General features: G+C 44.2%; 1 protein-coding gene across 2 annotated transcripts in view; it reads left to right on the top strand.

Annotated features, from left to right (window-relative positions):
• The first annotated feature begins 4,233 nt into the window (after positions 1 to 4,233).
• Positions 4,234 to 15,257, top strand: part of PPP2R2C (protein phosphatase 2 regulatory subunit Bgamma) — a 158,104-nt gene continuing 147,080 nt past the window's right edge. For both annotated transcript variants that reach the window (XM_066573311.1, XM_066573309.1), the window contains exon 1: positions 4,234 to 4,633. In XM_066573311.1, coding sequence (XP_066429408.1) covers positions 4,564 to 4,633 — 70 coding nt within the window. In that variant the 5' untranslated portion in view covers positions 4,234 to 4,563. The remainder of the gene's footprint in view (positions 4,634 to 15,257) is intronic.

Genomic DNA, 15,257 nt, shown 5'->3' with positions numbered 1-15,257 from the left:
ACAGCTGCGGCGCTTGAGAGGTTAACTTTAATAAAATCCAAGCCTGCATGTAAATGTATCAAGTCTGTCATGTCATGTGGTATGAGAGAAGGTATACATGTGAGTGCTTGAAAGTGGGAAAGAGTCTTAGGAGTAGTCTTCCATCTTTTCTGCTACCTGAGTTCCACCACAGAGTCACATGGAATCACCTTCAGCTTCCTTGTGGTGAAGATGGAAGAGGAGGAGAGATTTCCCATGCTGATTGTGTTCTGGATGTAAGTGGAGTAAGCCCCCAAAAAGTTAGAGAGCACTTGTAAGTAATAACTTTTTCTCAAGACCAGTGCAGAGGTACTATCTGATTGTTAAAGTTTCCTACGCGGCCGTCCAGAGCCAGGATCACCGTGTGGAGGTACACCCTTTAATTGTCACACCCACACGTCTTCAAGACAGGGTGGAGGTACTGAAAGAAAACTAGTCTTTGGTCACACGTGTGCGTCTTTGAGTGTATAGGAGCTGTGTGGAGGTAGAACGTTGTAAAGTAATTTTCCTGCACTGTAACATCTTCAACTGAACTGTCTTGTAATAATTGTTTAAAGGGGTTGTCCCGCGCCGAAACGGGGTTTTTTTTTTCAATAGCCCCCCCGTTCGGCGCGAGACAAACCCGATGCAGGGGTTTAAAAAAAAAACCGCATAGTACTTACCCGAATCCCCGCGCTCCGGTGACTTCTTACTTACCTTGCGAAGATGGCCGCCGGGATCTTCACCCACGGTGGACCGCAGGTCTTCTCTTATGGTGCACCGTGGGCTCTGTGCGTTCCATTGCCGATTCCAGCCTCCTGATTGGCTGGAATCGGCACACGTGACGGGGCGGAGCTACGAGGAGCAGCTCTCCAGCACGAGCGGCGCCATTCAGAAGGGAGAAGACCGGACTGCGCAAGCGCGTCTAATCGGGAGATTAGACACTGAAATTAGACGGCACCATGGAGACGAGGACGCTAGCAACGGAACAGGTAAGTGAATAACTTCTGTATGGCTCATAATTAATGCACGATGTACATTACAAAGTGCATTAATATGGCCATACAGAAGTGTATACCCCCACTTGCTTTCGCGGGACAACCCCTTTAAAGTTTCCAAGTAAAGTTTGCTGGGCCCTAACCATTCCTAGGGACCCGTGGTACTAAGAAACTGTCTGAGACTGCATTTATTCTCTGCCGAGGGTCATAGCGGTGTATGAAGGAACAGTGGCGTCACCTGTGACAACTACAACCCCTGTTATCCTGTGTGATTGGCATTCCCTATCCTAGGGGTGTCTTTGGTGGCCTGCAGTGATACTCTGGCCTTGGCTGTGTGTTATCCTTCAGGGAAAAGAGTCTGGTAAGTGCCACCATGACAAGCCATCACTTTACCCTTTCAGCTCCCCACGTATGTCAGGTGTTACATGTGTGTTCGCAACTAAGCACCGGGCCCACACAAACGTGACCCGAAGACACGGGTTAGGGGAAACTGACCCTGTAATGCAGGGAAGATGACTTGGCCCTACCTACAAGCAGAGCGATCGCCTCCATAAAGGCGTCCCCACTCTGGAACCTCAGCCCTGCTCTCCCTTGAAGGGTGATACTCGCAACCAGGAGGAACTGACACATTAAATGCACAAACCCACTTACCACACAACCTTGCACCCTAAAGCAGATGGTAAAGCTGAATATAAAAGCAAGGGATTCGCTCGTACATTGGCCAATTAATTTAAGCTGCAAGGCTGCGACAAGGCTCCTCATATCTTGCAGTCCCTACTCTAGCAAGACACTAAACAGGCAGCACAGGACACTACACACACAGCAAGCTGCAAGCTGACCAGACACTACTCACACATCAAGCTGCAAGCTGACCAGACACTACTTACACAGGAGAGAAGAGTGAGGAAATACAGTTTCTTTATTGTAGAGGGGCTGGGGTATATATCTACACCCAGACCCAGGGATTGGCTGACCTGAACAACCACACCCAGCCAGCTCAATTAACCCTCACCTGTGCAGGTGTGCTCCTGGAACCCTGTGGAACAACAAACTCCAGCAGCACAACCTAGCAGTAGGTATCCAGGGTCTCCTTATGGGACGCTGCACAGGTGAAGTCCTCTCAGACTGAAGTCATTCAGATTTTCTTTTATTCTGTATCTGGCCCTGACCGCCATGACGACTTCTCCCGGCTACAACTTGTCTCAGTGAAATTTGACACATAGACATCTTTGACTCCTTGCTTTTCCATCATCCTCCCTACGTTATCTACACATTTGCACAGTCCCTCCTTCTGTAGCGTCTATGATAGTAATAATACCGCCTGTGGTACCCTACACACTAATACTGTCCCTATTTTTTTGCCCCCTGTATGCACCTCTCAGTAAGTGCTAGTTATGGTGACTCTCGCACTTTGCAATAATGCCTTATGTACCCTCTTTTGCCCCATTCACTATTAATGACGCTTTTTAGAAATGAAGCCTCCTGTGCACCCTTTCAGAAATAATGAACCCTTTGACCCATTTTAGAAATATGCCCACTTTTAGAAATGATGCCGCTGATTAGAAATAATGTTGCAGTTTTCCCCTTTCAGAAACAATAGGGCTTATTTACTATAGCCCCATTGTCCCGCTTTCAGAAATTATGTCTCCGTCTGCCCCCTTTTGGTAAGTGTCCCCTTTTTGTAATAATGCCCCCTTTTCATAGTAGTGTCTGCTTTTAGTAGTAATGACTACAACGTCCTCTTATATTTAATTAAAAAAAAAAAACAGTCTATGCTCACCTCCCTTGTAACTAACCACCAGTTGTAAAACAGTGCCTCCATCACTGACTTCTGCATTATGTGGTCGTGTGACAATCACATGATCGCTGTGGACATTCCTAGCTTCACGGCGACCTACACAGGATGTGAGAGTGTATATGGACTGTTTTTTTTTCTTAATTAAAATTGGGGGGGGCCTGACTGCTGTGCCTGACCCACCTCTTGTCTGAAAGTTGAGTGTAGCCCTGGCTAAGTGGGCCCCAGCAGCTGCCTAGGTTTGCCAAGTGGTGACCCCCAGGCCTGGATCAGCCATATATGGAGAAGACCCGAGGTGAAACATAGATAACTTGAGCGGTGATGTACTGACCAATGTGGTATGGCAGCTGAAGTGTTATGCCTGATAGTGTAAACTATATTTCGTTACATTTGTTTTAAGAGATTGAGACCAAAATACATGACCCCTGATATGGAGGGACCGAATATAAAGAATATTATATATAACGAGCTGTCTCTGTCTGACTGTATATACGCATCCATAGAGAACAATGGGCTCAATCTCGAGTATATACGTAGCAAAATAGAACATGCTGCATTCATTTTTGCGTTCACGCATTACGCAATCCGCACGCGCTAATGTGAGTGAAACAGCGTAAGGCAATATAATTGATCGCCTGCGAGCTACTGTGTATCACACGAGCGCACAGAGCCTACGTAATCCACGGTAAACATACGGCCGTGCGAATTAGCCCGAATTCATACATGGAACTCGGGCTGTTTTGTGATTCCTGGGGGTTCCAGTGATTTGTCCCCCAGCGATCATACAGGTGATAAGTATTCTTTACGGAAAAAGCCCTTTAAACGAAAGTACATTTTTATAACACCTAACCTTCTAACCTTTAAAATGTATTTTTTGTCACCGGGTTCCCTGTGGCTTCTTGTCATCACAGCCCAACGTTGTTTAGTCGAGCACCAAGTCACCCCATATAACCACAGCAGCCAATCCCTGGCTTGCTCAGCGGTGTGTCGTCCATAGTAATGTAACCACAGTGACCAGCGCCTGTGCTGCAAAACTAAAGTTCGACTTTAATTTAGTGGTGGAAGTGAGGGGGTTGCATAATTCTCAATCGATTCCTATCCAGAAATGTATAAAGCTCTTGTGTAACGTCTCTTTGCAAAGTACATATACAATAATGCATGAATACAATCTCATTTCATCTACCTTTGTCCAACTTTACACAGTTTAGTCTTGCAGATAGCAGCAGACTGACTCTGATCTGCAGCGTGCATGCACAAAGCACTCCCATGGTGTTATCTATACCCATACAAACCACTGTGCATTGCCTGCAGTGACATTTTTCTCCTGACTTTCCAGCCGCACATGCAGCCAGAGATCTGATGGTGTGGTTGGGCTAGAACAAGCTGCTGGGGAGGGGCATGCTGTGATGCAGCAGAAGCATATGACAGCAGTAGCAGATCAGCTCCAAACAGCAAGTCACACACTGTTTTCTTATCTCCTGACTGCTATTTTGCTGCAGTGGCCTCATTTAGCATTGGGTTGGCACCAGCAGCTGCAGCCGGCAGGGCCCAAGAGGACAAGACCCACTAATAATACTACTAACAACCAGCAAGCAAGTGGTGTATTGTGCCCTGTTCTTTCTTGCATGGCTCTCAAGATGATGCTGATGCTGGGCTCAGTGGCAGACTGTGCTCCCTTCCTCTGCTAGCTTGTGGCAGTATGGATGTTGCTCTTGTGACGACCTCTGGTGATTCCATCAGTAGTCCATTGCGGATAGGCATGCTGAGTAATCCATGGGCGAGGACGTAGACACACGGAAAATTAACCACAGCTTTCTTCGGGACCACAACTATGTGACTGAAGGTAGATTCCCCAATTCTTATTACTAACTGTACCCATATTTGTGCCACCCCCACCTTGTGTGTACTCTAAATCCCATACCCACATGTGTTATTGTGTCTATGTCTTGTCCTGAAATAGATGAATTATCGGGGGGTGGTGGGGGCTACAGTACAAATAGGTATCTAATCCCGTCTAGTTCTTCAGGGGTTAATTACTGCAGACATTGTATTTAGTAGGAGAGGAGATCACGGCAGGTTACAGTGCGATTCCATTTAGGCTTGATACATGTTGTCATAGTGATCCTTTAAGTGAATTAGAATTAATTATAGACAGAACCGTATTATTGTGGCCTTCTATAGGACTCCTTGTTGGGAGGGAGGAGTAAATATATATGTGTGGTTATTAGATACGTTGTTATATAAGCCTGGTGTGTATTTTGTAGTACATCGTGCGTTCTATTTGTTTATTGTTTAGCTTTGGTCTTTTGTAACTGTTTCTAGTTTACAGAAGACATTGTATCTATAATCTCGATGAAACAACATTAGCCGGCAGTAACTTGAGAGGCGCATTTCAGATTAGGCAGCGTTTGGGAATAAAATATGAGGCTGCAAGGAGAATGTAAATCTATAGGTTCTTGACACCAGTCTTGGAGAAGGTAGAAATCCCCAGGGTGCAATTTAACTACTCAAGGACAGCATCGGTTCTGACTTGCAGTTTGCAGCAAAAGAGGAGATGTGTGGGTTGAGGATTTAACGCAATTAAAATTACCAGGATAACATGAAAAAAAAACCTTATGACTCCCCTACATGTATGAGGTGATGGTCCTATACATGGGAGTATTCAGACGGGATGAATATTCTTCTTCATATGTTTACAATACCTTAATTTAGGATGGGACTTATTCCTGTAGACCACTCTGGTGGCCGGTTTAATTTTTTTTATTACTGTGGCCAATCAATATTGTCTAGCAAGGTCTTCAGAAGCAATCATGCAGCAGACAGAAGCCGTCATGTACCTTATGGAGTTGTGTTGTAATTGCAACTCAAGGCCACACTGGCCCATTAGAGTACCAGAGTGTCCTTTGCTGGGTTCAGGTTCTATAACTATAATGTGATTTACTAATACTTGAGGGCTTATCATCTTTTGGGGGGTTAATTTACAAATGACCTATTTCGTTTATTCATTTCCTATTGACTGTATAGCGCCAACGTGTTCTTTAGCACTGTCCAGATACTCACACCATTCACATCAGTCCCTGTCCTCACTGGGGCTCGCAATCTAATTTCGCCTTTCTCGGAGATTAGGATTGGTATCGTTTCTCCTTAAGGAGAGCAACCTTAAGGAGGTGTGAGAAGACTTATAAGGCCATGCATACTCCTCTGGGAAATATGCAAATGGTAAGATGGAACAAATGCCTCTACAGCACCACCTTTTGGAAGGTAGCATTCCTACAAGTCATTGTCACAGCTTTTCACAGGCTGTGTAACAATGACTGGGAATATAAGACAGAGTCTCCAACAGAAGGAAAGGATAATCATGCACAGACAGACTGTTTAGGGACTTTGGTCCCCAACAATGAAAACAGACCTCTTCTCTGCCCCAGTATTAGTCACCCTCAACCTGAAGGAGAAATTCCTATTCAGGCTTATGCTGGTACAGAGTCTTTCCCAGGCCTGTGAAAAGGTCTGACATTGACTTGCAGGAATGCTACCTTCCAGTAGGCGAACAAACAAACTGTATGCAGATGTTGGCCTGGGTTGGATTCAAACTCCGGAACTGCAGTGTTGCAAGGCAACAGTGACTATAAGAGAAGAGCCATGTGTGACTGTATAAGAGCACTACACAATAGCCATTCTGGTTCTGCCAAAGTGGGAGACACTCTTGATTCTGGCTCATGAAGGGCAGTATTCCCTCCATGAAGTCCACAATATCATTGGGCATATGGACTCCATGGTTTATCATTGAAACAACCCCGTTAACCTATTAACGTACTAGTCTTTATTGCTCACAATGCCTTATGCAGTAGTAGCAGCCTGGTATTCTGTGCCATTTAAAGTGTTTGTGCACATGTTCTATACAGCTGAATGGTGGGCCCTCAGAATCATTTCATCCAGTGGGCCCAAGCTACTTCATTGTGACACTGGTCGCACCCATAGCAATGTATTGACTTGCAAACTAGATCACACTGAAGTACATTAGATGCTGGCTGCCACTTAAATGCAACTTCAGTTGTTTCTTGCCAGTTGCTTTTCAGAACAGAATAGGGATCATGGCAGTTTACTTTTGTCATTCACTCAATAACTCAAGTGGAAAAGTTGCATGACTAAACAATATATGAAAGTCACGTCTTGCAGTTTTAGCCTTGTGATCTCTGTCTTGCATATTGTAGGTCTTATTTGACTTATCAATGGTTTTAACCCTACTAAACAGACTACTGAATAACAGGTCTTTCCAAATATAAGTTTGTAATTGTCCCATGTCTAACCATACCTGGAAAAACCGTCTTTAAAACCTTACCGTGCTGCATGCAGATGCCTGCTGTCTGGTCCGGTGGGCAGCTCGGACTGTCTCCTCTGGCCACAGTTTTTAGCATAAACTCGCCCAGCCCAGTTACTGCTCTGTCACGTCATTTACAGTGCGCTTTCAACTTCATGCATGCACATATGATAATGAAACTTAAAGGGGTATTACTCCATACAATGGATAATATAATGTTGTTATTGGAATGTCTCCTGTACCTTCATATGTGGTCTGTTAAGGCATCAGACTGTGAAGATTTCAGATACGGAGTTGTGCCCAAGAGGTCTACACCATTACAGCCAACAGACAGTGGAAGGCCTATACTGGAACTGGTTGTTCACAACCTTTTCAGTTTTTAAAGTGACACTTTCAAGAACCACAAGGTACATTAGCTCTGTAGGGTTAGTTTTGGGCATCGTACCATTCCTTTAGCAACCCTTCCACTCTGTGTGATGCTACATCCCCCACTGCCACTTGCATGTTTCAGCAGGGGATGTGGCTAATTTTTCTTGAGTGTATCACTTTAAATGCAATGTCCTACCTGGATGACCCTATCTTAGAATGAAGCTGCCCCAATGATCACTGATCCTCACACATCTGGCTTCTCTAACCTAACCAGTGACAGTCTCGTATCGCCTGGGGAAATGATCATGTGACCACTCATTTCCAAATGGAAAAAGAAATCGATAAACATATAATGAACAGCAATATAATACTTGGTGATGTTGAGGCTTCTTACAGCGACTCTCTGACCGATCGAAAAGCTTTCCAAATGAGGCTAAATGCAACATACCCTTTAGTTTTAGTTCATTGTATCAGATTGCAAGACCCCCTAAATAGCCATTGCAATCTGATACAATGAACTAAAGGGTATGTTGCATCTAGCCTCATTTGGAAAGCTTTTCGATCGGTCAGAGAGTCGCTGTAAGAAGCCTCAACATCACCAAGTATTATATTGCTGTTCATTATATGTTTATCGATTTCTTCTTCCATTTGGAAATGAGCGGTCACATGAAAAGCCGGCAAATATGGTCACATGAAAAGTTAGCAATGTTAACTGTCAGGAAACCCTTAAACAGGCTACTACTATTTGGGGTATTTAAAGTGTTAAATACTCTTGTATAAAAAAGACAAAAGTATTATAGAGGTAATACCTTTATTGGCTAACCAGAAAAAATTATATATGCAAGCTTTTGAGACTACTAGGCCTCTTCTTCAAGCAGTTGTCACACCAAACTGAAGGAGAGGCCTAGTAGCCTTGAAAGCTTGCATATATTTTTCTGGTTAGCCAATAAAGGTATCACCTCTAATACTTTTAGCTTTTTTATACAAGAGTATTTAGCATAGATTTTTCTGGCTATCACAGCACCACACAATTTTTGCTTTACATGTGTGTATTATTAGCATATGCACAATTAACCAGATGCTAAGCTGCTACCTGTACTTGCTCAACTCCTTCTGTAACTCCAATGGAGAGAATGGTGTACATATGCCCCCCCCCCCACCACCACATGAGATTGGATGGTCAACATTCCATTTTTTATATTCTTTTATTGTGATTGATCACTGTTATTAGTTTATCAGTTTGTTTAGTCTATGCATTATTACTGATCAATTTCAGTCTTTAGGATTGGTCATCAATATCAAATTATGGGGGATTTTAAAAACGTTTCCTGAGACTTAAATATTGATGACCTATCTTTAAGAGATTGCTGCAAGTCTACTTTCTGACACCCCACCAATCAGCTGTTTGAAGGATCTGTGGCGCTGAAGCCTGCTCTTCAATCTCTGATGGTATTTTCATCAGTTAAGTGGACTTTCTGCAGCTCAGGCTGGGCTCAGAATGCCATCTTCTGCTGTGTGCTGCCAATGGGATACAAGCACAGGTCACGCAACAAGAATGCAATGAACTTTGCGTGCTTGCTGCAGGCCGCCAGTCGCATGTACGACACGCCAAGATAGAACATGCTGCTATTTATGTGTGAGTGGCACAATGTAAGTCTATAGCTGCTTGCTACAACGCATTAAGTGCGCAAAATATGTGTGGGGAATACGCAACTACAATCTAGTCGTGTAAGAATACCCACAGCCCCATTCAAGTCAGTTGCATTGAGCAGCAATACCCGACACTGCCACCACAAAATGTACAGTGCTATGCCTGGAATAAATGAAGAGGTGCTGTGCAGGGAAAAAGTTTTGTCTTTCTTGGGATTAGTGCAATTGCATAGGTTGATCATAATGTTGTGGCATATCCTAACTATATAAAGGCAGATTCTTTTAGAAAACTAGTTCCTGTGTCTAGGCTCAGTGTCTCTTTAAATACCACAGCCCATAACCTGGATTTTACACACTGCTAGGCCCCCTGCACACAGGTGGAAATTCTGCAGCGGGATTTCCTGCAGAATTTCCACCCGTGCATTGAAAAATGCAATCCTATGCACACAGCCGCAATTTGTCCGTGTGAAAACGCACGTGGAAAACAAATCGCAGCATGTTCTATTTCTGTGCGGGTCTCGCAGAGGCCCACACAGAAATGTTAGCACTGCTGGGCTGGCTCCGCTCTGCGCATGCGCCGGCTGCCTGGCAGCCGGTGCATAGCAGAGACGGAGGACGCCGGGAGCTGGTGAGCCGCAACTCTGCAGGGGCACGGGACCGTATCGGGATCTGACCTGGCCGTCTGCAGGCGGCCTTAGTGTCCTCAATGCTAGCTCTTCTTATAGCTGGCCTGCTAAGTATCATCCCTAGGGGTGTGCACACCCAGCAGTTTTACTGAGGCCAGCCTCACTTACAGGTTGTTGTCAACAGATTCTCTAGTGTCATCTTTGGTCTTGAATTGATCCATTGATCTGTAGCACAATCCCACTCTCTCTGTCTCTGGTCTCAAAGCTGCTCCCCTCCCTGAGTCACAGCACTCACTTGCAGACTGCCCCACCCCTCCTGGTAGCACTCCCAGCAGCACCTCTGCTCACTTGTGACAGTCACTGCTGCTCTCTTTAGCACCTACTCCTCACAGACACTGTGCCCTGTGCTCTCCAGCTTGTGGCGCAGCTAAAACTTTTTTTTGTAGGACCAGAGTTCCTTCTAACTGGCTGTCTGTCTAGTGGTGACATCATGAAGGGAACGGGGCTTAGTGCCCCTATACATGCAAACCACTGCTGTATCCCTGGCAGGGGTGGAGCTTCCACTAGTTTCTAGTATTCGTGTCTGGAGACCTAGGGGTGAGCGCCTCAATACTGCCTTTGCTGTGGAGATGGACACTGCCCTCTGCTGGTGTGAGGGTCTGGCCGGGGCACCATCGCACATGACAGTCCCTTTTAGTTGTGGTACGAGGGAGAATGACAGCTCAGCGATATGTTCAGGACATCCTGCAGCCACATGTGTTCCTCTCATGGTGGCTTCCAAGATGCATTTTCCAGCAGGATAATGCTTGGCCGCACACACAAGGGGGTCACAGGAATGTCTCCACAACATTGTCACACTTCCGTGGCTGCCCGGTCGGTAGATTTATCACCAATAGGAGATGTACCATCTGGGTTGCCAAGTTCGACAGCCTATGAATTTGAACAATCTAGAGGCTCAGTTACTGCAAATCTGAACCAATATACCATACGGAACCTGTGTGCCTCCATGCTCGCCCATTTAAGATCTTGTATCTAAGCTAGAGATGGCCCCCAAGGCACTAGAGCCTCCATACCCACTTGTATTACATCTTGTATCCAAGCTGGAGACAGTACAACAGGGTACTAGAGCCTCCATGCTCGCCCGTATCATATCTTGTATCCAAGCTAAAAGGCGACCCAACAGGGTCCTAGAGCCTTCATGCCTGCGTGTATCTCATCTTGTATCCAAGCTAGAGTCGGTACAGCAGAGTACTAGAGCCTCCATGTCTGCCTGTATCATATCTTGTATCCAAGCTAGAGGCGATACAACAGGGTACTAGAGCCTCCACGCCTGCCCGTATCACATCTTGTATCCAAGCTAGAGGCAGTACAACAGGGTCCTAGAGCCTCCACGCCTGCCCGTATCACATCTTACATCCAAGCTAGACGCGGTACAACAGGGTACTAGAACCTCCATGCCCCCCGTATCACATCTTGTATCCAAGCTAGAGGTAGTATAACAGGGTACTAGAGCCTCCCTTCATGTGTTCATTTTTCCACAATAAATTCTCCATTTGCTCTGATATGTAATCACTTATATCAATGTTACAATCACACAGAGAAAGTTTCATTTGATTCAGACAACTCCTTCCAGATGCTTGATTTTTTAAAAATGTATTTCATTCATCTTTCAATAGACTGCATGGTGTTCTCCCCACGGCATGTTTACACTAGTCGCGAGGAGAACACTTGAATGTATGGGCAGCTGTTTGCACAGCTGGGTATGAGTTTAAACAAACACTGGGCTCAGCAAACAACTCATGGAGGTCCTTTTACATGCAAATGAAGATAATAAAGTGTTAATGGCCATTTATGCAAATAGATCGCTAAATCTTTCAATCTTTCAGCCATTTTAGACAGACCAATTACATGATGTTTTTGCACAAGAATATTTAATGGTGATTCTAGTTGTATTTCTCCTTCTGAATGAATCAAAATTAGTATTTATTTACATTTGTTAATACGTAGTTGGCCTCCTTTGGCTCTAATGACATTGGATACTCTCCATGGCATACTATCTACTAACATCTGATACACTAACGTCTGGCAAGTTCTCTCAAAGAAGAGGGACACTGTTCATATTTCCTGACTCGGCATCCAAGTTCAAACTAAAGATATTCAGTAGGGTTCAGGTCAGGACTCATTTATCCTGCAAACATCTCAAGGAAGATGGACGCTGTTCATATTTCCTGACCTGACATTCCAGTTTAAACTAAAGATGTTCAGTAGGGTTCAGGTTGGGTCTCTGTGCAGCCGATCCAATCGGGGAACATGCATATCCTCAAACCAACGTAAATCAGCAGTGGATTTGTGACAAGGTGCGCTATCTTTTTGGAAGTATGCTGACCATTCCCAGAGTATTGTCATATTGTCCACAGCACATTATTGTCTAGAATGTAAAGGTACATTTCTGTGTTCATGGTTCTTGCCACTACAACCAATGGACCAAGATCATTCCATGTAAAACATTCCCATACCATACAGCAACTTAACTGTTGGCATAACTCACTCAGGCAATAGGTGTTCCCCAGGCATCCTCCACACCCAGGTATGTCTATCTGATTTGAAAATGGAGTAGCGTGATTCGTCACTTCATAGAACGTTCTTTCATTGCTCAATTGACCAATGATGACACTCCTTGCACCGTTGTAAAATGGCCGATACATCAATTTTGGGAGAACTCGTCAGACATTTACAGGATGATTGGAGGGAAAAACCAGCTGAAGTGTATCAGACGTTAGTAGAAAGTATGCCACGGAGATGATCTGATGTCATTAAGGCCAAAGGAGGCCCCAATAAGTATTAGTATATGTAAATAAATATTACTTTTGATACTTGCTCACGTGTCCAATTACTTTTGGTAGAATAGTGTATGCCCTATTAGAACATAAAGACATCATAAAGGGTGTCTTTTCTTGCGACTCTCCTATATTATCAAGAACAGAGAGTTGCTAACAAAGAGTGGCCTTCTCCCTGGTGAAAACGACATGTCCAATAATAGTTGGCTGTTCATTTGAAGCCCTTCACCCCTAAGACTTTGCAAACAGCAGTACGGATCTCAGCTTCTGGTATTCACCTAATTTTTTTAGTTTTTCAATGGATTTTGGTGAAGATGCAATGTACTTACTGTATATCACTAAGTTAATGCAATATCCTTCTGGATATTATTGAACTGCTTGCTACAATATCTATTGGCCACTGGCCATATTGATTTGACTTCAAACCACTTTATATTGCATAATAATATTTTAAGAAAAATCCAATCATATTGCAAATTCTGCAAGTGTAAAAGAAGAGGTTAGACCTTTTGCCGCAGGTTGTTAACCCCTCGATGACATCCAGGTGTCCTAATAGGGTTAGACAACCCTAATGGGCTTTGACTGTAAACCTTTTAATATGTTCTTCACTACTCTTCAGAGGATATTTTCCATATCTACTGCCCCCGTTTTGTTGGTACTGCAAGTAAGCCTCAGGCAAGAACAGTTGGAGTGGCGTCATTAGGCTACTGCTACTAATAAGCTAATTACTGTTAGCACAAACTTCATAATGAGGTCTAATAGGAACAGATAATGTGGCCTATTTACAATACCAAGAAAATGTAGGGGTAACGGCAATAAAGGTGTCATCCGTGTAATTGCTTTAGACTAGAGAGCTGTCCAACCGAAAGCCTTTACTATGAAAAGTTATGCAGCTTTCTGATATAGTTTGTTTTTGGATTCTTGAGAGCTTTCAAGATTTTTGCTGACAGTGCATTGAAACATTCGTATTTACACCTTCAGGCTGTCTTGTTCTGATCATGTCCAACCAACATAGCTGCACTGCTCATTACAAAAGCATCCGATACCCTCTTACCTGAGCTCTGACTGTGCTTTCACATAGGCTGGAAGTTGACCGTAATATGGACATCAACATGTAGCTGAATCTGCTGTTTTCGGAAATCCACATGAAAATCAGCATGTTTAAATGTGGATATTGAGGCAAAATTGCCAGAAGAATTAAGGCAGTTTCAATTCCGCATTACAATTTGCACGGACGCATGTGGATTTTGATACAGAATTTTCCACTTGTTGCCGCATAGTTCACCCGTGCGAAAGCGCCTAGTGTTTTTTTTTTTTTACTGATCCAGTTTTATTAAAAACTGAAGTCAAATGGAAAGCATCTGTAATAGAGATGAGTGAGCATACTCGCTAAGGGCAATTGCTCGATCGAGCATTGCCCTTAGCGAGTACCTGCCCGCTCGGGAGCAAAGATTCAGCTGCCGGCGGCGGGCGGGGGAGAGCAGGGAGGAACAGAGGAGAGATCTCTCCCTCACTCCCCCCCCCCCCGCTCCCTCCTGCTCATGGCCGCAACTCACCTCTCACCCGCGCCGGCAGCCAAGCCTTTTCTTCCGAGCGGGGAAATAGTCGCTAAGGACAATGCTCGATCGAGCAATTGTCCTTAGCGAGTATGCTCGCTCATCTCTAATCTGTAAGCTTTCCGCATAATAATGCCTCTTAAATGAATATGCCTCGCTGGGGTCCTAGTTAAAATCTCATCAAGGACAGCATGAACTTTGAAAAACACCACACCTTTGAATCTACCACTCCAGCACTGCAAGGCAGCGGTGCTAACAGCTGAGCCACCGCAGTTGTTTTTCACTGCCAAAAAAATATAAGCACAACCGTAGTGTGAAAAGGCCCTAAATGACTAGTTTGCACTGTATGATCAGAACCAACTCTTGCTAGTAAATGTTGCCCCCCTCTGTTTCTATAACCAGACTATATTACATTCTTTCAAAGAAGCCAGCATTTTCTTAGGACTATACCCTTTTCTCAAAAACCCAGTATACACACACAGCATATGGGGCAGATTTATCTAACTAGTCTAAAAGAAAAATTCTTTGTCACCCACAGCAGCCAATCACAGTGCAGCTTGCAATTTACCACAGCAGTTTTTTTTAATGAAAGCTGCACTGTGATTGGTTGCTATGGGCATCAAAGACAGTTTTTCTGTTAAGTTTGAGAAATCTGCTCCTAAGTGTTTATCCAAATATGACTAACCAGGGCATTGCATATCAGACAAATTATAACAGAGCAAGGCAGCTGCAGGGAGGTCAAATCCCTTGTAGCATATGCCGGCAGACATAGACTCATTGACTTATAAAAGCCTGTGCCTGGTTGCACATAGACAGAGACAACAAGAGGTGGCCTGCACTCTGCTGATGGCAATGTACAATAATTTATCTTGCTCTATTATAAGAATTGTTCTTCCACATAATACGGTAGCTATTGGAGAATCTGTAATGTAATAGGGAAATTATTGCACTGGTTATATACCCTGGTCACAACTAGGTAATTCATGACCTTCAAGATGTAATTGAGCCGCACATCCGCTCCCAGCATGATTTACCAGCCCGAGCACTGCGGGGAGACTTTCTCGAAGAGTGAGGTATTGTCTGATATGACGTATATGAACAGATAGAGAAG

This window comes from Eleutherodactylus coqui, chromosome 7, assembly GCF_035609145.1.
Source record: "Eleutherodactylus coqui strain aEleCoq1 chromosome 7, aEleCoq1.hap1, whole genome shotgun sequence".
Taxonomy (NCBI): Eukaryota; Metazoa; Chordata; class Amphibia; order Anura; family Eleutherodactylidae; genus Eleutherodactylus; species Eleutherodactylus coqui.
This window is presented reverse-complemented; position numbering and strand designations above follow the sequence as displayed.